This window comes from Aquarana catesbeiana, linkage group LG01, assembly GCF_042186555.1.
Source record: "Aquarana catesbeiana isolate 2022-GZ linkage group LG01, ASM4218655v1, whole genome shotgun sequence".
In the NCBI taxonomy this organism is placed as follows: Eukaryota; Metazoa; Chordata; class Amphibia; order Anura; family Ranidae; genus Aquarana; species Aquarana catesbeiana.
The window spans coordinates 491917616-491941784 of NC_133324.1; the positions used below are offsets into that span (position 1 = coordinate 491917616).

At 42.7% G+C, this 24169-nt stretch overlaps 1 protein-coding gene across 1 annotated transcript; it reads left to right on the forward strand.

Annotated features, from left to right (window-relative positions):
• The first annotated feature begins 1082 nt into the window (after positions 1-1082).
• On the forward strand, positions 1083-16646 carry CIMIP2B (ciliary microtubule inner protein 2B). The gene is made up of 5 exons (XM_073591926.1): positions 1083-1279; positions 6372-6589; positions 9063-9286; positions 12831-12993; positions 16364-16646. The coding sequence occupies exons 1-5, from the start codon at positions 1212-1214 to the stop codon at positions 16459-16461; spliced, it is 771 nt and encodes a 256-aa protein (XP_073448027.1). The 5' UTR covers positions 1083-1211; the 3' UTR covers positions 16462-16646.
• The last annotated feature ends 7523 nt before the right edge of the window (positions 16647-24169 follow it).

A 24169-nucleotide genomic window follows, 5' to 3' on the forward strand; every position in this document is an offset into this window, starting at 1 on the left:
GCAGGGCAGTTGCAGCGTGGCCCCAATCATTTGAAAACGTCACATTCAGTGACAGTACCGCTTGCTGAATGTGGCATGCTGTTCATTTTTTTTTTATTCTTTAACTCTTTATTTATAATTAAGAAGTCTTAAATATGTGATTAAAACCCCCTCTAAGAGCACAGAAAATCATCAGACTAAACCCCTGTTCTTAACACATACTTTTAGACAGGTCAATTCGGTTGGTGGTCGCTGGCTGGTTGGTAAGTTTAAGCTTGTATTTGTTTGACCTCATTGACCAGAGTGTTACAGACAGACAAAAAGATAAAGCCCAAAGCAATGACATCACATCAATCAGAATAAGATATACCCAATAAATGCTATCCAAACTTATTAAGGGCTAATGAGTTCAACTATAAAACACATCTAGAGTGTATCTACACAGCATGATCCCCTCTAAAGACCTTGATGATGCATGTAGGAACTATATGATTGCTAGAAGAACAAATGTAAAAAATGAACAAAACAAAACAAACAAAGAAAAAAAGACAGTACAGAGAAAACAAGAGACTAAAAATACATGGGTCAAAACAGGGAGGGAAGAATAAGCTGTTCAATTTTTGCCGTGCATGGGTACATCCCTGAGCAACTGCATTTCTGTGCTTAGGTGGGTGGCCAGGGAGCAGTAAAGCAGTGGCTCAAATGACTGTTTTTACCACTCACACATGCAAAGAGCCCTATATCAGAAGACTGAAAAGACAGAAAAATAAAAATACAGTCTTATGCCACTAGGGGGCAGTGATTATGCATATTTGCCTGTAAAATCCAGTATCTATGGCAACTCCAAACACATAGAATAAACAGAGGAACATCTAAATCTTGTTCAGACACAAATTATAGCAGTGTATAAAAATACTATCATGTTGCTGCAGCTATAATTGGCAGTACTTTCATGTTTATTTCAGGCTATTTTGTTGTAAGAAGAGAAGAGTAATTGAATATTATACAATTAAATCTGAAACATTTGAAATTAATTATAGCTGCTAATTGAATGTTATGAATTATTTGGTACTCAAAAGCACAATTTCAAATCCTGTAAAGAAACGGGTTATTAGAGTATCTGGTTGTGATAACAAATAGCTTTGTGTCTGCGGTTACTGTTACCAGGCAGAAGAAGTATCCATCCACGGTGTATATAGCAAGCTGTGTCTGTGTCAGCACCGACTCGGAAAATGCCTGTTATTTTACCACAGCTATCTGCGTCAATGTTTTCTAGTTATGACCCCAGATATATACCAGGGTAAGTGCTTCTCTACATGTATACAGCGTTTTTATTTCCTTTCTCTTATATATTGAAAAGGGGGTAATTATTGGAACTGCTATTTATTTATTGTTATTATTATTATTATTCGGGATTTATATAGAGCCAACAGTTTGTACAATATGAAAAAATATAGTACAGTTACAATACAGAAGCATTAGGAGGGCCCTGCTCATGGAGCTTACAATGTAAAAAGGAGGGGGGATGGTACAAAAAGTAATAGCTGTGGGAATGAGCTGATGGAGGTGGCCGATGTACAGTTTTTCGGTGGAGGCGGGGTAGGCTTCTCTGAATACACTTATTATAATGGCCCCAAAGTCTTCCCATCACACCCCCCCCATTAGAGTATCCTCACCAGAGTCCCCTATCAGAATCCACCCCATGAGATTCCACCCCATCAGAGCCCCCTATCCAAGCCCCCTATCCAAGCCCCCCATCAGATCCCCCCCCCCCCTATTAGAGTTCCCTCATCAAAGTCTTCCTCATCAGTGTTCCCCTTCATCAGAGTCCCGTCACCAGTGCCCCCTTCATTGATTCCCACTCATCAATGTCCCCCCTCATTAAAGTGCCGTCACCAGTCTCCCCTCATCACAGCCTCCCCCATTCTCTATCAGCGCTCTTCTATCATCTGCCCTTACCAGGCACCAAGAGAATAGTAGCTGGGACTCAGGAGATGGAGCAGCCAGACAGGGTTGCTGTTAAAAAGCATGGGGTCCCATACAGCCTACCTGACAGGGCAAACCCCCCACAAATATCAAAATGATGATGAATGATGAAATCCCTGCTAAATCTAAAAGATAAAAAGGTAATAAATAAAGCTCTCTGTGCAAATGAGGTCTTGGAACTCATTCACATTGGCCATGTGGTCTGTACAATGTAAATCAGTTTTTTTTTTAAATCTGGCTGCAGCTGTGTGCAGGCAGTCCATGTTATGCTATGGGGACATAGCAGCTGTACGAACACAGCCGCAGGTCCTAATTTGATAGGTGTGTGGATGCAAGTGGCCTGAACACAGTGTGCGTTCAGGGCCAAACCACTAAGACCCCTTTCACACTGAGGCAGTTTTAAGGCGTTTTATCGCTAGAAATAGCGCATGTAAAGCGCCTGAAAACTGCCTCCCATTCTCTGCAATGAGTGCTTTCACCTCCTTCTGGGACGTCAGAAAAAGTCCTTCAAGCAGCATCTCTGGGGCAGTTAGCGCTCCCAAAACACCCCTGCCCAGTGCACCGAACCGCCTAAAAAGTGCTTTGGAAGCGCTGCAACACAGGAGTTTTTAACCCCTTCTTAGGGCTTAAAAGTGCCCCACTAGCAGTCAAAAAGTGGTGCAAAAGCATAGCTTAAACAGCGGTAAAGCGCTGCTATAATGAGCGGCGCTTTACCGTTAATGGCCGGCACTTTCAGTGTGAAAGCAGCCTTACATCTTTCAAATCAGGACCTGAGGCTATACTAATACAGCCACTGCATCCTCATAGGGTAATAGACCACCTCAATTGCACAAACACACTGCTCATTCACATTGCGTGAGCCAGAGACCCCATGTGAATGACCCCTTTATTTTTTTTTAATTCTACTTAAGAGCAGATTTAGACATGTATCTAAATCTCCCTTGCCTCTGAAGTCCGCATTTGTATCATGCTCCAGAGGCTACTGACAGGTGGTGAGGAAACTATGTGACACCTCCTCACCTCCTGCTTTAACCCCTTCACGCTGACCATACGCGAATTTGCGGCCCAACTTGACTGGGCTTTTTTCTCTCACCAAGACCCCCAGGCCCCGTTCTAACGATTGAGACCCGGAACGTCCCATTCCGGGTCACCTGATCGCTGCACAAAAGTAATAGCATCTACGAAATAGTGGATAGATTTAGGGACTTTTAATTTTTTTTTATTGTTTTTACTGGTAATGGCGGCGATCTGCGATTTTTAGCGGGACTGCAATACAGTGATGAGGGATAAAAATTGCACTGATTATAAATGACATTGGCAGGGTAGGGGTAAACACTAGCGGCGATCAAAGGGTTAAGTGTATTCCCTCAGTGTGTGTTCTAACTGTGTGGGGGATGGGCTCACTGGGACAACACAGAGATCGCTGTTCCTGATCACTAGGAACAGCTGATCTCAGTGTCTCCTGTCAGAATGGGGATCTGCCTTGTTTACATTAGCAGATCCCCGTTCTGCCTCTCTGTGGAGCGATCGTGGGTCGCCGGCGGATATCAAATCCGCTGGACCCGTGCACGTTCCCCCCGGCGTGCAGCGTGCGTGCACGCACCCACAGTATCTTATGGACGAAGCAACGTACAGGTACGTCATTTCATGCAGCCGGGCCGGAGAGGAGATATCCATTACCATTTACAACCAAATGAAAAAAGCCCAATTCCTGAAAAAAAAACAAGCTATAATCCACCTGGATTCACAAAGTAGTTGTGATGATATATGTGGTTTTACTAACACATGTCAAAGTTGCAAAATTGTACTTAGGCATTTTTGTTTTACCCTTAGAGCTCATTTACACTTGCTTCGGCTTTAACACACATTACCGGCTAATTTACCCTTGCTTCAAAACATGGCTTCTGAAAGGCTTTGTTAAAGCTCTCTGAACACTAGTCAAAGCTCCTGTCATTAAATAAAATGGTTAGCTTACAGTCCTGTTTACACCTTGCTTTTGCTTTGCTTCAGCTTCGCTTCAAAAATTAAACCCCATGTAGCTTTAGTGGTGCTTCAAAGCGTCTTCTAAGCATCCATAGAAGTCTATGGAAAAGCTTGCTTGAAGCCCCACTGAAGCCTCATTGAAGCCCCACAAAGCCCCACCAAAGGCTCATTGAAGCCTGTCAGTTGGAGTGCAGAGTGGCGCTGTCAGTTTCCTACAGTTTAGGTGCAGAGTTTGCAGAAAACTGCAGACATGCTGCATAATTCTGCACAGCTCTGCACCACACATCACACCAGCATTTGGTGGTGTGCTGAAGGGCAGTTGCATTTGTTTATACTGTGTATAGGCTTTAATCCGGAATGAATGGCGATACTCAAAATCATAAGCAAGCCGAAGTCAGGAACAGAACTGGGTCAGGAATTAGCGACAGGTCAGGAGCAAGCCAGGTCAGCAACAAGGGAATCATACAGGATAAACGCAGGGCATAGGAAACAGCTGAAGATCAGTCAGCACAGGGCATGAGCATCCTTTAATCAGCTCAGTACTGAGCACTTTCACCCCCTTCCTTCCTAGACCAATTTTCAGCTTTCAGTACTGTCGCACTTTCAATTTTCTACTTTCTGTTTTAAAAGAAATCCAATAAAATCAAATTTTGTCACACATTTAGGCCAGAATGTATTCTGCTACATGTCTTTGGTAAAAAAAAATCTCTATAAGTGTATGATAATTGGTTTGCGTAAAAGTTATAGAGTCTACAAGCTAGACTACATATCAATGAAAATTGATCAGTCCCGATGCACTGACGGCCTATCTAATTTCTTGAGGCCCTAAAATGTCAGGACAGTACAGATAACCCCCAAATTTGTAAAGATGACAGTCCAAGGTATTTAGTAAGAGGCATAGTGAGTTTTTTGAAGTTACAATTTTTTGCCCACAATAGTTTGGAAAATGAAGAATTTTTTTTATTTTATTTTTTTTTTCCACAAAATTGTCATATTAACAAGTTATTTCTCACACATGGCATAGATAACTTGCAATTACACCCCAGATATATTCTGCTACTATAGTAGTATGGCAATACCACATGTGTGGGACGTTTCCACAGCCTGGCCACATATAGAGGCCCAACATGCTGGGAGCACCGTCATGCGTTCTAGGAGCATAAATTACACATTTAGTTGCCTGACTAATCACATTTTTGAAGGCCTTGGAGCACCAAAACAATGAAATTACCCACAAAATGACCCCATTTTGGAAAGAAAACATGTCAATGTATATTCTATGAGGCATAATGAGTCTCTTGAACATGTCATATTTTTCCACAAGTTTTTGGAAATGTGCAAAGAAAGTGAAAACCTATTTTTTTTACACAAAGATATTTTTAACACATAGCATGTACATAACAAAAATTCCACCCCAAAATACAGTCTGCTACTCCTCCTGAATATGGCGATACCACATGTGTGAGACTTTTACACAGCCTAGCCACATACAGAGGCCCAACATGCAGGGAGCACCGTCAGGCGTTCTAAAGACATAAATTACTCATTTAATTTCCTGAATCCCTATCACATTTTTGAAGGCCCTGGAGCACCAGGACAATGGAATTAGATGTGCACAAATGATCACGGCCAGATGTGCACAGATAATCACAGACAGATGTGTACCAAATGTGTGCAGATGATCACAGACAGATGTGCGCCAGATGATCATGGCCAGATGTGTGTCAGATGATTACAGACAGGTGTGCACAGATGATCATGGACAGATTTGTGCTGGATGTGCGCAGATGATCACGGACAGATGTGAACCAGATGTGCACAGGTGATCACAGATGTGCACAGATGATCAAACAGATGTGCACCAGATGTGCGCAGATGATCACAGACAGATGTGCACCAGATGTGTGCCAGATGATCACAGACAGATGTGCGCCAGATGATCAGACAGATGTTCAGTGGGAAAGATGTTTACTGGGACAGATGTGGGATAGGTGTTTACTGGGACAGATGTGGGACGGTTTACTGTGATAGATGTGGGACAGGTGTTTTCATTGTTTGGGGACACAGTCTGGGGACACTAGCTGGGTGATCAGTGTGTAGAAAGCTATAAAAAACAGCTCATACACACTGATCCCAGCTCGCAGATCCGCTTTCCTTCTCCTCATGGCTCTCTGCTTACATTACATGAAGGCTGTGATTAGACACAGCCATCATGTGGTCAGGAGGTCCAATCAAAGAGCCCTCCTTCTGTGCATGTTGTCTTGTCTCTGGGGGACACAGGCACTGGCACACGGCCACGTGATCCCGCTATTAGGTATACTTATATAACTAAAGACCTAATATTGAAATTTCAAATAACATACCAAGCTAAAACAGACTTTATCAACATAATTTTGTTTTAAATTACTGGTATATTTTCTTAGTTACACAGGTTATACTTCAAAACTGCGAAGTGATAGGGGTAACATATATGGCAATGCAATTCTGCAGTCTCGTGACTATGAACCAGGCCTCCAAAGATCTTCAGAGCTTCCTGTGTCTGCATGGAGAGAAAACTACAGATCATTCTCTGATTTACACCTCGGGGGAGTAATTACTAACATACCAAGAGAAAATGCTGAAAACTGGAATAATAAAAATGGTACAGCTGTATTTAAACTTAAATAATACATTTCCTAATAAATGATCTGATTTTCTTTTACAGTAGACCTACAGATCAATTTAAATGTAAACTGTCCCTTTAAGGCCTCATTCACACGAGGCCGATCCGCTCACCAGAGTTCGCCAGCTCAGCAAGAAATCTCTCCGTTGATCTCCACTGAGCTGGCAGATGACAGGTCCGTCTCTGCTCACGGAGCAGGGAGGGGCCTGTCAGAGCGCCACTGATTCCTATGGAGGGATCGGACGAAAATGGACAGCATGTCCGTTTTTATCAGATCTCATCCGATCTGATCTGCCAGGACGGATGCGAACGTATCGCCATACGTCTGATTTTAGCGGATTGGATCGGATCGGATGTCAGCGGACATGGTCACTGCTGACATCCGTCGCACCATAGACCCGCATGGAGCGTTCCTTCAGGTCCACCTAAAAAAACTGAACGGTCCGTCCATGTGAAAGGGGCCTTATTCTATGAACTTAGAAAGCAGGAACATTTGTTTATTTGTTGATTTTCATGGTAATCTACCCAATAGCATGGTTATGCTGTTATATTTGGGATCCACGTAAATGTGTCTGAAGTCATGGGTGCTTGTATTACTATATGACCCTGCATGCTGTACATTCTGCAGTTTTCATGTAGTCTAGCCTTAGAAAACTTAAAGGAAAGTTAATTTGTTAAAAATGTGTTAATTCAGTAATTAGCGCCCAATCTATGAGCATCAAACTCATTCTGCATTCTTAACAAGTATAAAAAAAGCTTTAAAACAAGCCCTCACTTACCTCTGCAGCTACTTCTATTGTTAATTAATTTGTTTTAAAAAATCTATTTCTCAACAATTACTCTGAAGTAAGGTTTGTTTTAGCAAGTTTCTAATGCCTAGTAAACACAATGAAAAAACTGGATGAAAAATACCGCCTTCAGAGTGATTGTATGATAATCTGATCACAAGTACACAGCTTCCGAGAGCCGATAACAATAGTTCATGTGAAAATATCCAAAGGGACAAACACAAAAAAAAATTTCGGATGATAACAGAATGTACGATTTTCGTATGATCAGTACAGGATTCGTCTGTAAAAAAACCCCAGAAGACCAAGACCACACATGCTCTGAAAGGAAAGAATACATTACAATACAATACAACACATTACACATCACTTCCAAAGTTGTATTCAGTCTTACGAGAATTTTTGTAACTTTAGTAACCTATTGGTTTTCGATATGAGACTGGCATGCAAAAACAAAAACGGGCAAGCGTTCATCCGATATTCTTATTGTGTGTACTAGGCTTAACAGCTTACAAACATTTACTGTTTGTTTATATTGGAGGGCTGCTCTCATAGAAAAAAAACACAGATTTCCGGCGCCACTGTTGTGAAATTTGAAAAAAGACATGCCTCCATAATATCTATTGATACAAAAGTGATTTATGGCTTGTTTTAAAGCAATGGTGCTCAACCTTTTGAAAAGTGAGGGCCACTTAAGCGACGCGGTAACCAGCTGCAAGCCACAATGAGCAGAGCGGGTGGTGACAGCTCCATGTCCACTCTGCATTTGTAGAGCGGACACAGAAACAGCCTGCTCTACTCTTTGGGCCTTCTGATTCGCCCAGATGGAAGGGGACAGATCCCCTTCTGTTTTTTTTGATGGCTCGCAGTGGAGATAGACGGGTATAAAAGTCAGTTTACATCTGCCACTCCACACAGGTGAGGTACCCGATCATACTGATCGCGGGATGCGCTGAGGTTTACCAGCACCGTTTGTGCAGCGCAGTGCACCTGTAGCTTTCCTGCGGGTTAGCTGCACTTTGCCATACCTCTATTATATCCTGCAAGTGTAGTGCACTTTCTGAAAGCGCATCAAAACTCCTGCATTCAAAAAGTACACCAAACTTGCAGGTAATAACAGAAGTCTATGGCTTAGTGCAGGTAATCCGCAGGTGCAGCCCAGTAACCACTGCAGAACAGATCTGCCCATATATACACTTTGATTTTAGCAATAAACTCACCTTTGATAACATTCCATTCATGTATCGCGGGATACTGCTGTCCAAGACGGAGTGCATTTAGTATCACTTCCGCCTGAGACAGGAGCCGGCGCTTTACAGGAAGCATCAGCTTATGCGGCATTGCTCTGCAGCCGCTTGCTTCCTCTACTGCTAGCTCCATTTATGACACTGATGCTCTGGGATGGCCAATCGGCAACCCCCAATCTAGGCTTGCCGACCTGCAATTCCAGAGCAGGAGGTCACGGGCCACAACAGAGGGCTCTGCGGGACACATGTGGCCACCAGTTGGGTACCCCTGTTTTAAAGTATTTTTCACTGTTTGTTCAGTATATGTAAATAGTTGGTGTGCATAGCCTGTACACAGGATCACAGGCTAATTTGCCCATTTAAAGTAGTAACACTGTAAAACTTAAACATTGCATGATTTTTTGGTCTCCAATCTAGGCTATTTCCACCCAGTTAGTGGAAAGTATCATATTATCCGAATGAACCATACTCTTGATGGTGACCCTAAAACTTCATCAGCCATAAATGCAATTGAGGAAATAAAATATGGACTGACCAATCCAGCTAAATCGATGCCTTTGGAAACAAGAAGATGTGCCTCATTACAAAACAGTTTGGAAACTCCAAAACAGGCAGCAAGGTGTATCAAAAGAGCTGGACAGGTCTGTGATCTATTATATTATTTTATGGTATGACTGCAAAAAATTATTTCCTATCAGTGAAAGACAGGTGTTGGCTCTTTTACATTGTAAGGCCTCGTACACATGGTACGAAAATCTGAAGAGAAAAGTCTGAAGACGAGCTGTCTGTGGATTTTCGGATCGTTAGTACGGTGCATTCGACAGATGATTTGACTTTTAATAAAATTTTTGTCTGAACTCAACATCTGATTTTCAGATGATCAGTACAGAAATCCGTCACACAAAAGTCAAAAGTACAAACACGCATGGTCGGAATCAAGAAACGACCAGGAAGAGTTTGTTCTTGTAATCTACCATTCGTAAATTTAGAATTAACGTTCGTGACACGGCAATTGATGAAATGTCAAAATTCTCATCTTCTTTAATGGGATAATAATGAAGCTGCTTTGCATGTAGTTATACCAAACATATTTTTAAAAGGCATTTGTTTTGTACGATCTGAAAATCGCAAATCAACATTCACCAGACTTCTACTAACATAAAATTAGCAGAAGGGGCCCAAAGGGTGGCGCTTGAGAAATGAACTTCCTCTTTATACTTTCATAGCACGTCACTACGACAAAATCCTGCAAAAGCCCGTTTGACAAAAATCTGACGCTCGGTTGTCCTACAATCAAACCGTGTGTACGAGGCTTTAGTTCTAAGTACCAATGTATCTTGCTATAAAATGGTCAAAGTAACAAGTTAAAGGGAAACAATCATAATTAAAATGTAACTCCACTTTTGTTGAGAAAAAAACATTCCCCTCTGGGTGATCTATTTACATTGCAAGAATTATAACAACCTTCATTGCAGATTCCTACCTTTTGTTATTCTGAAGAAATCCCTGTGTGTTTCTCTGTGTCCATGTGGGAAAGTGAATCTAATGGGAGTGGTTTCATAATTATCAATGAGCTGCGCACCTGGCAGGGTACTAATGAGGAAATCTGCAGGGCCTGCATCCCTTTAGACGTGATTTCTTAATGAGAGTATCTCACCAAAAATTACCTTTTTGTTCCAGGGGATGCCAGAAATCTGACTTCTATCTTAGTGTAAACTTCTGGGAAAATTAGTGTTCCAGTCACACAAGCAGGAAATTATGTTTCTAGGGGGCGTACCATACTCATTCTGTTTACAGTACACCTCCATGTAGCCATATTGCATTGCATTTTAAGAAAATTACAGAACTGCAGATTGAAAGGGAAAGGTCATTTTTAATAACATTCAATTACAATATGACTTGTGTTGCAATTATATACGCTATATTTTTTCGTTATTTGCTATTTTTTCCCCCACAAAAGTGGAGTTACCGTTTAAGTTTATTTATGTATCCAAATATTTAGTCTTAAAACCTGTCAGGTTAAATTGCTGTCTGTGTCCCTGTGTGAGAAATCCCCCTCACTTCTTGTCTACTTCTTATGCCGTGTACACACGGGCGGACTTTTCGACGGACTAGGTCCGGCGGACTTTTCGACGGACTTTCCAACGGATTTTACGACGGACTTTCTGAATGAACGAACTTGCCTACACACGATCAACCAAAGTCCGACAGAGTTGTACGTGATGACATACGACCGGACTAAAATAAGGAAGTTCATAGCCAGTAGCCAATAGCTGCCCTAGCATCGGTTTTTGTCTGTCGGACTAGCATACAGACGAGCTGACTTTTCGACCGGACTCGAGTCCGTCAGAAAGATTTGAAACATGTTTTATTTCTAGGTCCGTCGGACTTTGGGGAAAAAAAAGTCCGCTGGAGCCCACACACGGTCGAATTGTCTGACGGAGTCCGGTCCGCCGGACCTAGTCCGTCGAAAAGTCTGCTCGTTTGTACGCGGCATTAGGTGTCATACAGGTAGTGAGAGGGATTCTTCTCAATGGGGACTATAACACAAATTAAACCAAATGTACTAGTAGAATAAGGAATTTCAAAAACCTCTGTCAGGATTTATTTTTGTCTGTGTCCCATAAGGTTTATTTTATGATGTATAAAGGTGCTGGGTGTCAGAGACGTTCTCTCCCAGGTCCATTCAAAAGTAAAAAATTGGAAAAGAAAACTAAGAAAATGTCTTGGCTGGAATTGGGCTTATTTTGAAGCATCACCATAAAGCACCAAAAATTGTTACTAAAATATGAAAATAGCATGGGTTAACCAAGCTTTAAAAAATGTACACCATGCTGATGAGTATGTACATACAGTATATACAATACATATAATGCAGTGTAAGTAACAGCATAAATGACTGTGTCAGTGAGGTAATGCTCTACAACTTGGGGCATGGCTCTATGCCCCTTAAACTTTAAGAACCCTGTCACAGTGTTCCATATTCTTTTTATTGAGCAATCATGATGAGCATTGATGACACTTGCTCTATAGAGCTTTTCCCCATTACTTTCTAATGGGACCAAAACATCACCAAAAAGCATGCAATAAAAAACAGGTGCTGGCATATGGTGCCTTCGAAGTAATTAGGTCAGATATGTTTTTTGTGACATGTCTATCCACACCAAAAGCATGTGGAAATCTGCATGGGACAGTATGAATAAGCCCTTAGAGGTAAAACACAAGGCAACTATTGCTTATATTACAAATCTAAAACACAGGGGGCTTATCGCACTATTAAATTACATGGTTGAAGCTACACAGATTCATTTTTAGGCCCCAGTGAACAACTGAGTATCCAGAACCAGCAGTCCACCTCTAACTATAAAACACCCAAATGCACTTCAAATGCTCTCTGCTGCTGGTTATTAAGGCATTCCTGGTTTATAATCCCTGTTGATCAGCTCTTTGAGAATGTAGTGCAATGTTTTCTGAGCTGGACATTGCTAATTCAAATGGTTGATTGGCTGGTGCTCAGAGCTTGTAGACCTGCACAATCCAGCAGTTGGGGGGATCTGGAGAAGCATAATTTATTTCATGGTGTAATTTATTGACCCATATGAATCCTCACATTTCGGTGTCAGATGCTTCTGGTGGGTTCATGCCACATGACACTGCACAGCTTAAGGACCACTGCCTGTGGTGTGAGAACTGACACTTCCTGTGAAGAAACTACATATCCCCAAATCCTTGGATCTCTCAGCCTAGCACTGGTTCAGTAATTAGATCTGACACAACCACAAACAGGCAGAGCATTCAAAGAGAGATCACAGTGCTGGAAGAAATGTGTTTTCATCACATTAGCACTCCCACATTTGTGATTCACATTTGTGATTCAACACATAGAAAATAGCAAGGCATGGATGGAACGCTGCTTGACCCAGGAATAAGAAGTTGCTTGCTGCTTTAGCTAATATGGACAATTGAGGTGAATGAATACATGGACATAGGGGAGTTGATTAGCCATGACATTACAAGATAAGGCAATAAAAAAAAACACAGGGAATATACAGTAGCTAGCTACACTAATACCTAGTTAAAACAACAAAAACATCTAAAAGTGTAAAATGTCTTCAAAGGATGTACAGTTACTCGTTAGCAAACAGACTAACACCCACATAATGCATTTATTTCTGCCCTGCACAGATAGCAGAGTCTTCAAGTACCCCTACAAACAGAAATGAAAAAAGCAAGACCCACCAAACTGATTTTATAGGAAAAGAACACTCTTCAACCAACCAAAAACAAGGAAAAATTATTTACAGAACTAATAGTGGTCTTCTTCCCAACTACTCTGGATATACTCCTGGTATCGTATTTATATATATCTCTTTGATTCTCATTTTTTTGTATCTCTTTATTTTAAAGTGCTTGGCCGGTGTTTTCCTGAGAAAGTTCCCCTCGGCGGATAAGGACCCCCCTGTACTGCGCAGGCGCAGCGCTTGCGCAGTACGAGCCGGCGGAAATAGCCGAAGCCGAATAGTTGTAAATCAGCTGTACACGGCGCCTGTAAGAGGGCCCCTCGCCACGCTTCGGGCACGGCCTCGCTTCGCTCATCACTTTTTTATTCTACCTCTAGGTCCACTTGGATGGTGGGGCTTGAACCTGGACCCAGGGCGCAGGTTTTCAGCTTCATCTATTTTCGGCGGCTCCTTAGTTTTTCGTACTGCGCAAGCGCTGCGCCTGAGCAGTACAGGGGGTCCTTATCCGCCGGGGGAACTTTCTCGGCAAGACACCGGTCTTCCCCAAAATTGCAGCGGAGACTAAATCACCAGTGCCGACCCCGGACCTCTAGCGGTGGCTCTGACGATACAGCAGCAGCACGGAGGTCTTGTAATGGACCATGCAGGAGACACCCTGCAGTCAGGCCACTCCACACCATCCACTCAGAGCAGCTAAAAATGAAGAGCTATTATATTCAATTGCCATACAGTAAGGGGTGAGCGCTGGGTGAGCGAGTGAAGCTCCGCCCCCTGTCAATAAGTGGTGGCTGCTCTCCTTCTGATGCCCCAGGGCACAACAAACACATGGATGCAGGAGCCTGGTGATCTGAGGTGCTCAGTGAGCTCTGTGCAGTAATCCACTTACTGATAGCGTTTCCATAGAAGTCTCTGTGCAGTCAAACCTCTCTGCTAATGATCTGTAAATACAGATCATTAGCAAAGAGGTTTGACTGTATAGAAATTCCTGTTAAAACCCCATCAGTGAGTGGCAACAGTATCACCCAGCCCCCATCGCTACCAACCACAACAATGCCCCCCCGCGCACGCGGTCCCTGGAAAAATTGGCCGCACGATACCGGTCCCTGGCACTGAAAAGGTTGGGGACCGCTGTTCTAGACTACAAAATCTCCTCTGTCCTCTCTGTTCTGTTCCTTTGCACATGCATGCAGTGATTTCTATTCTAGCAAAACAATGCTGACTCCAAACAGCCTGCCCACACATACTGTTTGTAGAGGAAGGGAGATATAGTTCAGGGGGTATGCCTACATGAATATGAATTAAGCTCCTAGGTACTTCCACTGCAAGAAGTTTACAAACCTAGTGACAAGGGAAGTAATAGATGCTGTTTCTCACTAGAAAAAAAAAACAAGCTTAAAGAAAGAAAATAATCCTGGGACATGTTTTAGAGGTGAAGAGGAAAGTTTGAGGATACATTTGAATACCTTAATTAAAGTGGAGCTCCACCCAAAAGGGGAAGTTTCTCTTGTTCGAGCCCTCCCCCCCTCCACTGCCGCATTTGGCACTTTTTAAGGGGAAGGGGGAGTGGGTACCTGGTTCTGACAGGTACCCACTCCGACTTTTGAGTACGATCACCACGGAGATCTCCGAGGATTTCCTGCTCCTCCTCCTTCCCCCCACTGCCTTATGGAACACACACAGGTCCCAGAAGATGGCAGGACCATTTAGAAAGTGCAGCACAACTCGCACATGTGCAGTAGGAATCCGGCTGTGAAGCCTAAAACACAAAAAAAGAGAGCGCAAAGCCACCCTAGTGAAACGCGGCTTTAATATGGTAAAGTTAAAAACACTACAATGTTCAAACTAACATTGTGTGAAGATAGATACAGCATAAGGATTCCACTGTGGCCGCACTGCTAAAACCACCTCAAGATCCTAGCTGCCCAGATCCTGACAGCACATCCGAGGCTATCCACCACCATGCTCGATGTGCAGATGCTAAAGTGCAAGCGCTCGGTCCAGCCGGCGCAGCTCTCTGAGGCCACACAAACCCACACGAGCAGGATACAGGGGGGGAAGAGAGTGTGGACGTCACACAGTTGCCGTGACAATGCATTTCGGAGGCATGGCTCTGCCACAGTGGAATCCTTATGCTGTATCTATCTTCACACAATGTGACTTTGACCATTGTAGTGTTTTTAACTTTACCATATTAAAGCCGAGTTACACTAAAGCAGCTTTGCACTCTCTTCTTTTGTGTTTTTGTCTAGATGTGTTCCTGCCACCCAGCAGATCCATAGAAAGCAGCAGCACCCTTTGACTTGTCTAATTACCACCAATAGCCAGCTGGAGGGATATACTAAACTGTTGATCAGAGCACCTGCTAGTTTTTTCTTTTGTGTGTATTTTTTGGCTGTGAAGACTGAAGGCTTCACTGCCAGTTTCACTTAGTGATGAGGCTGGCGCCAGCACCTAAAGTCGATTGAGGAATCGGCTTGGGGTGCCGACAACTCTGGCTCCCTGGACGTGTAAGTGTCCATTTATTTAAAGTCAGCAACTACAGTATTTGTAGCTGCAGATTTTTAATTGTATTTTGCACAGACTGGAGCTCCTTTGACTATCCTATGAATGTTCTTATTTTAAAGTGGTTGCAATCCTCAATAATAGAATCTGAACTAAGCACATATATCTGTAATGTTTACTTATCTCTCTCCAAAGCTCTAAGTGCCGATTCTTTCTTGTGCTTCGTTCCTCTGTTATCAGCATGAGTCAGTTCTGAGAAGTTTTCCCGACACATGAGATAAATTAGTGTTGGGAGGGGGGGGAAGCTCAGCGGACAGCTTGTCTATTTACAACACTACTCTGTGGAGGGGTGTGTGTGCCTTTCCTCCAGTCAGCTGTCACACACTGTAAATACAGCCTCTCCACCCCCTCCTCTGTGCTCCTGACAGATGAAGAAAGATTTTAACACTTTTCTGCCCGTTTAAAGGGGTGCACAGAAGAGAATACTGCAGATAAAGCAGTAAAACCTACGTAGGGAGATTTGTTTCATCTCTGTGTATCACCTGCGGCTGTTCACTTCACTGGGTATATGTGAGGGTTTACACCCACTTTAAGCTATGTAGTATTGTATTACTTCTCACTTGTACAGGAAAAGGGCAGATTTCAGCTGTGCTTCTTTTAGGTTGCTATAATGCCAACTTTTTTAAGACTTAAAGTCTTTGTGGTTGCAAAGATAGGTAGAGTTATTGGGATAAATGATATTATACATGCATAGTAGTCGATTTTTTTCTAAGATGACACAGAATCCAACTTTCTCGATATCCTGTAACTTTGCTGCTTTAGCTCTTGGCTTGAAGTGCCTTACTCTAAATCTGTTCTCTGCATTGTAGCTGTATAATACAATGTATCACACACATTAGCTATTAGCTATATCTAATATACTGTATATATATATATATATATATATATATTTTTTTTTTTTTTTTGTTACAACAGGACAAATGTTTCTTATCGGAAACACATGGGGAAGGAGCAGCGTGAATGCCCTAGGAAAGCTACGAGAGCAGAGATTTCAGTGGACATCTCTCTTTTAAAGTTTCCGAAATGGTTTTGTCAAAAAATACTCAGTGTTCTGTATAAAGCCTTCCAGAAATGATTTACTGTTACATCAATGGATTGCTTTTGTTAAGACTTATCATACATTTAAATCATACTTCCATCACCAAGCATTTAAATAAAGAATTGATTGTTTTAAAATTTGTAACAAGCTCTTAAAGCAGTATTATATTATATTTCATTTTACCAATTCTTAGATGTGATAGCTACATTTTTTAGGCATTCTTTCCTTTATTGTCATCTGCTGATCATGCCGGTAAGGCTATTGTTTTTCAACAGAATAAGCTGTCCTGCACATGTAGCAGTTGGAGACAAATCATGGTCTGCTTTTATTTATTTATGTAACACCTTTATCCCAAAAGGGACAAAACTGTTGTGCTGTAACTGCTTAAAAAGTGCTAACTGGAGTTTGGCTTCAATTTGTTAGTGTATCTAAACCTGCTAGTACATCTAACACTCCCCTCCCCCCAGACTGACAATGCAGCTACCACATCTATTGAATGGTGCGCTTTAATACTGCTTCATGAACTGACCCAATGGGGTTAATATAGTAAAAGAAAAGAGACTGTTCACTTACTGTTTACTGAGCTTAGTAAATAAAGTGAAGCTGTGTCCACTTCAATCAATCAATGTGCTGGCAAAAATCCTGTTATATTAATCATACGGTACAGGACACAGGACTGGTATTCTAAGACCCATCCATGGGTTATATGCAGCTACCTTTGGTGATTGTACACTGGCAAAAACCTTGCTAGTGCATAATCAAATCACAGTGCCAACTCTATGAGACTCAAGTTTCTTGCTAGTGTCCTTAGGTAATGGACCAGTTTTTTTCTGGAGAAGTATTTTTTTTTTTAAACATTTCAATTTTTGACATCTATTAAGATCTTACCCCTGTATGCCCTGGGCTATTCTGCAATTTTCAGGTCGGTTATTCTCAGTGTGTACCTTGGGGACTGTACATAGACTCAACTGTGTGTGGGGTCGGGCTCAGTCACTGGATGCTGCATTAGGTGCTCACCTTGGCACAAAGTGCAACATGTGTAGTAAGCCACAGGGTGCAATACAGGTCCAGAACTATGGTCCATTTCTATGGTTCCCAGACCCTGAAGACCCCCTTTCTGGGTATGCCCACAATAATAGGCGAAGCAAGAGCCTATAGTAGGCCAAGCATCATGAGTAAGGTAATACAGGGTTTCCCTGTATGTTAGCTCCGGTTCCTGTCATTTAATATCACAGTTTGCAGTGTGCAGCACACTATGCGGTTTTACAGGCAGAGGATTTGGTAGTTATTTACTTTATCGTAGTTCCCCCTGCAATATTTTTCTTAATGGATGATGGATTTCCTCCCACCTTTTTTGCTAAAAACGTACGCATGTGATAAATCAACGTGAGAGCTGTGCATCAATCTCTAAAGCCAAATTTATCCCCAAAAAATAATTATATGTATTACTTCGTTACACTGAGTAATGAGAAAGTTATTGCTGAATTAACAGGCCCGTAGTGGAAATTGGAAAATCGCTGTGGTCATCAAGGGATATAAGGGTAACAGAGCTACAGTGATGAAAATACGCTGAATAAGTAGTGAATGAACAGAGAGATACTATGCCTGTGTCCCTATATTGTTGTTATTTAGGGACTTGTAGAGTGCAGCCTATCAGGCTGGTAAGGAGTCCTGGACAGCCTGTTGCTCTTGCTAGAGAATTGCCATGCAAATTTGCTACAAATTGGAAAACTGTCAACTGTGCTTCAAGTGATCTGCAAGTGTACAACTTGCCCGTGAAAATGTGCAGCGAGTTAACAGGACTTATCCAGCGTACACACGATCGGAAATTCGGCCAGCAAAAGACCGATGAGAGCTTTTGGTAGGTAAATGCGACCGTGTGTATGCTCCATCGGACTTTCGCTGGCAGGATTCCAGCCAGAAAATGATTGAGAGCATGTTCTCAATTTTTCGGTCGGAAAAAGTTCCGATCAGAAATTCCGATCATCTGTACCAAGTCTGACGCGCAAAATTCCAATGCACGCTCGGAAACAATTCAACGCATGCTCGGAAGCATTGAACTTCATTTTGAACTTCAACTTCATCGTGTTGTACGTCACTGCGTTCTTGACGGTCGAAAGTTAAGCAAACTTTTGTGTGACCGTGTGTATGCAAGCCAAGCTTGAGCGGAATTCCGTCGGAAAAACCATCCAAGATATTTCCAACGGAAATTCCGCTCATGTGTACGCGGCATTACAATTCCACTTCCACAATTTTGTGGCAAGTTATCCTTGCTATCTGGCAATGAATACAAACATTACAATATGATCACAAATGTTTGCGGCATCTGTTGATTGATATCCCCTTTAAATGTACTACTGTAATTCAAGAAAATTTTCCATACTACCATTTACTGTTTAGAGGTTAACAGCATATAGAAATGCATACCATGTGCTTAAGTAAAGTGCAAAGTGCACACCACAGTTATAACAAACAATTCATAATTCATATATGTACAGTGTGAAATAAATCCAGTCCTCCATAAATCAGAAAAATAATGATCAAAATTTCATATTAGGAGCTTATATATAAAGCTGGGTGTTCTCATCCAACTCTTCCACATGCAAAAGAAAAGTGTCCTTGTGCAGATTATTTATGCTTAAAGTGCTTGTGTGTCACCACCGTTTTCCAGAAAGAGAAGAATGGCCCATTACCAGACCCATAGATTCCGCATAAGGCATCATAAGCACATAGAGAAAATCGCAGCTTTAAGAGTGAAGAAAATCCAGATAGCCGCACTCCAATGCAATCACCTTTATTGGTATAAAAGACAGTCCATATAGTACAAGAAGTGTAGGAACAGCTGTAGCTAACGTGTTTCACACCCTCACTGGTGCTTAGTCATAGCTGTCCCTATTGGAGGGCAGAGAGAAGGTTGGTGCCATTGTCGCATACAACCATTCCTGGCTGAAGCTGGCATGGCGTCAACTACCTCTGAGCCTGCTCCTGCAGAGATGACAGAATCTCTGCCCCAGTGTGGCTCCTGTCCCCAAGGCAGACCAACTCAAGCACCGCATGGCATCTTTTAGCCTGACTACTTGCGTAGCCCCTTGAATGCTTACAGAGCACCGCTGGTTCAGAGAACAAATCTGCAGAAGAGGCCATAGAGGAAGAAGAAGAGGAGGGGGTGGAGGAGAGAGCTGTGGCAGAATCACCACTAGCATTTTGGAGGTGTTGTGGCAGAACAAGCTCCAACAATACTGAACCCTGTCCTGCATCCTTCCCAGCTGCCAGCAGAGTTACCCAGTGTGCCGTGAAGGAAAGGTAACATCCCTGCCCATGCCTGCTGGACCATGAGTCAGTGGTAATATGAACCTTACTGCTGACCACCCTATCCAACAAGGCCAAAACATTGCCTTCCACATGCCGCGAGAGAGCCGGAATAGCCTTCCGTGAAAAGAAATGGAGTTTTGAAACCTGCCACTAAGGTACAGCACATTCCACAAATTCACGAAGGGGGGCAGAGTCTACCAGCTGAAAAAGCAGCAGTTGCAGTGCTAGCAATTTGGCCAAGCTAGCATTTAGAGGCTGAGAATGTGGATGGCTGGGACCAAATTTCTTTTTACGGTTCAGCAACTGGGGTAGGGAAATTTGCCTGCTAAAATCAATTGGTGGTGTACTGATAGCAGATTTCCTGCAAGTACTTGGGACACCTATTGCTATACCTTCCTTCCTCTCAGTGCAGGTTTTTGAGAGGACTGGGGGTATAGTAGGGTTGGAGACCCCAGATGAGGAGCAAGGAAAAGTCCGCCTTTTCTTTGATGTGGGTCTTTCAAGTGCTGTTGCCAACGGACTGCATGGCAGATCGTCATATATCTGGTCAAGGATGTGGTGCCCAAGCGGCTGCTGTTCTGGCCACGCTTGATCTGCTTCAGACATAGGTTGCAAACAGTAACGGTGCAATAAGCTGCACACGTGTCGAAAAAGGCCCACACCAAGGAACTTTTAAAAGTCAGCAGGGAGTCAGCAGCGCCCTGCACCTGCGGAGCTCTGCGGTGTGATGCAATAGGGTGGCTGCCCTTAAGCTGCCCCCTGGAGGACATCCTGTCTTGTTGGAGTTGTGCCTCCTCCCCCTCCTCCTCTCAGGCACTCAACTTGGCAGTATGCTGCAACTGGGGGAACATGACTGCCAGTTTCTTGTCCTTCTGTAGCACCCCCTCTCTCTAGACGTTATTCCCTTCCTCAACCTGGGAACCAACATCAGAGCATTCAAATCGCTGCGTATCCTCCAGCAGCATAACTTATGTTTGACCCGAACATCGAGCTCATCCCTACTCAAGCTATGGCCAGAGTCTTGTAAAGTGCTAGAATTATAGTTTCATCTCTTGAGTAAATACCCTTTTTATTGTATGCCAATATTCTGCTAGTTTTGCTTGCTACAGCTTGGCATCACTTGGCATTGCTGAGCCTGTGATCTACTAGGACCCCCAGATCTTTTTACATCATGGAATCCCCAAATAGTTCTCCTTGTGTTCATATTTTTGGCCCCCAAGTGCATTACTTTACATTTTTCAGCATTAAACCTCATTTGCCATGTAGTGAGGTCCTCTTGTATGGTATCTATATCCTGCTGTGAAGTTATTGCCCTGCTTAGCTTTGTACCATCAGTAAACACTGAGACTGAGCTATTTATACCAACCTTTATATAATTTATGAATAAATTGAACAGAATTGGTCCCAGGGCAGAGGGAGGGAACTGCTGCCTCTCCTCTATTCTGGCTGCCATGCAGCCTCAGGTGGTCAACCTGAGGGCCGGAAATGCAGAAGCTGCAACCCAGATGTCCTGTATAGCTAACTAAAAGGGAGACGCATCTACAAGGAACTGTTCCTGGTTCCTTGTCAGTGGATGGGTGTCAGCTAAAGGGGATACTGCTGAGTGTCCTGAAGAAAAGTGGTGCATTGAGTCTGCAGCCAGAGCAAGCAAAAGAATTATCCTCCCACACAGCTATAGTATGGTCCAGCAGTGAATCTGCTATCTGACTCAATTTAAGGGGGTCAAGTGAGAGTTGTCCTCGTTTGTGCATAGTTCAAGTTGGAGTATCCCACTAATCCCTTCTGCTATCCTATCCAAGTTCTACCAATAAATACCAAAAGAACCAAATACCATAGACTGATCATTAGATAATGAGCGGAAGAGTATGCGGGTGATAGTGTGAAAATACCCAAGTGTCTGGCTGCAGGATAATCAGAGGGAAGCCCAGGGAAGACTATACTCAGCTATCCCTATGGGGGCAGTGCTACATAAGTCTGCTTTAATTCAACTCAGAGGTGTAAATTAACATTCAGGGCCCTGATGCAAGAAATCATAAAGGACCCTCCTGACCCCCAGCCTCGACCTCCCCACAGTGGCGGAATGCCAGGGTCTGGTCACGAGTGCGACCTTTGAGACCCTGGTAGTTCTGCCACTGGTGTCTATTTTTTTATTTTTGTTATTTTATTTTTTGGGGTTTTATTTATTTATTTTTACAATTGTATTTTTGTTTTCTTATCTTTTTTTTTTTTTTACAATTTTTTAGGAGCCCCATTGGGGGCTTTGGTGAGATATCAGGGTCTAAACAGACCTGTGATGTTTCACCTTTGAGACAGAGAAAGGAGATTAAGGACACAGCCCTCAATCTTCTCTGCAGCCTCAGCTGTACAGAATGAATGGACCGGAATAGCTCTGTACAGAGCTTCCCGTTCATTCACAAACTAAAGCATGTCTCAGTTACGAATGAACAGAGTCGGTGATCGGTACGGATCACTGACTCTATTCATCAAGACAAGGGAAGGGATTGGTAAATTACACACTTACCCCTTCCCCGCTCTCTATCCTGGCTTGGGGGGGGGGGGGGGTTAGAGTACACAGGAGCTCTGGGCAGCAGGAGGGGAATTGGAGGGGGCAGCAGGGTGGCATGTAGAGGAACCGATCCCCTCCATTTCTCTCCTGCAGACGCTGAAAGTGTAAAATAGAGGGGATCGGTTCCTCGATATGCCGCCTTTCCTACCCAGTTGTACCGGGGCTGCACAAACCCCCTTGAGCATTGGGCCAGGTTGCAATTGCAAACCCTGCAACCCCTATACGTACACCCCTGTTTCAACCTACTTTACCAGACCAAGCTGTGCAAAGTAGCAATTAGAGGGTTGAGACAAACCATTTAACACTGACATTACATACAATGGACAGCTTTTATTCATTTATGCAAAATATTTATCTCAAAAGGTAAAAACTGTTTATCGTAACTGCTTATAAAATGTTATCTAGAGTTCAGCTTCAATTTGTAAGTTGAATCCAACTAATTCTGCTAGTCTAATGCCCTGTACACACGGTCGGATTTTCTTACGGAAAATGTGTGATAGGACCTTGTTGTCCGAAATTCCGACTGTGTGTAGGCTCCATCACACATTTTCCATCTGAATTTCCGACACACAAAGTTTGAGAGCTTGCTATAAAATTTTCCGACAACAAAATCCGTTGTCGGAAATTCTGATCGTGTGTACACAAATCCGACGCACAAAGTGCCACGCATGCTCAGAATAAATTAAGAGACGAAAGCTATTGGCTACTGCCCTGTTTATAGTCCCGACGTACGTGTTTTACGCCACCGCGTTTAGAACGATCGGATTTTCTGACAACTTTGTGTGACCGTGTGTATGCAAGACCAGTTTGAGCCAACATCCGTTGGAAAAAATCCATGGATTTTGTTGTCGGAATGTCCGATCAATGTGCGACCGTGTGTACAAGGCATTACACTACCCGCTTCTCAGACTGACAATGTTGCTGTCCAAAGGTGTCTGCTTTACTACTTCATCCTGAATGCATACAACCTAAGAAAGGAAAGATGTTACTGGCAGGATCACCAGGTGAAATAAAGAAAAAAGGCTAAAAAGGAAAACAAATGTACCCACCGCATCTAAGGATTGGTAAGCTGCAATATATTACATTTTTGTTTTTGAGTTAAATGCTTCTTTAATAGTAAATAAAATTTTTTAAAAAATAGCAGAAAAATAATAAAGTTAATTGTGACTGATTAGATACCAAAGATTGTATAGGAAATATGGACTCTCTATGCCCAATAGGACATTACACAAAAAGTTTTGTTAAAAAAAAAAAAACATACATTATTTTTATTACAAAAGGACATATTAAATAAATCATACAAATAACAATCAAACAATTCATAAAATCATTAATAATGCTCCCAAGATTAGCTACAACATGCTTTCCACGCTGCACAATCATAGTATATGCATTACATGCTTGAGACAGCTTTCACAATCACAGCACAGGGGGATATACTGTACGTGTAGCCAGACTTCTCTACATGTTTCGGTGCTGTATGCTGCTTCTTCAGGAGCCACAGGAGCAAAACAACAGACAAATACAAAAAACTTCATAGAAAAACACTAGCTGACATTTCAAAAAAAGCAACTGTGCAAAAATATGTCCAGGACCCACATTGGGACCCCTGAGACTTACCCAAGGGTGAGGGGAGCCCAACCAGCCAGGCACACAGACCAAAGGGGACCCAAGCCTACCTTGGGCTGATATGGAAGCAGTAATGGCCCGAGAATGATAACAAATAGTGTCTGCATAGTAACACAGAAATAGACCAATTCTAATGCTCTAATTTTAGTAGAGGTCCACATACAACCTCTGGCAA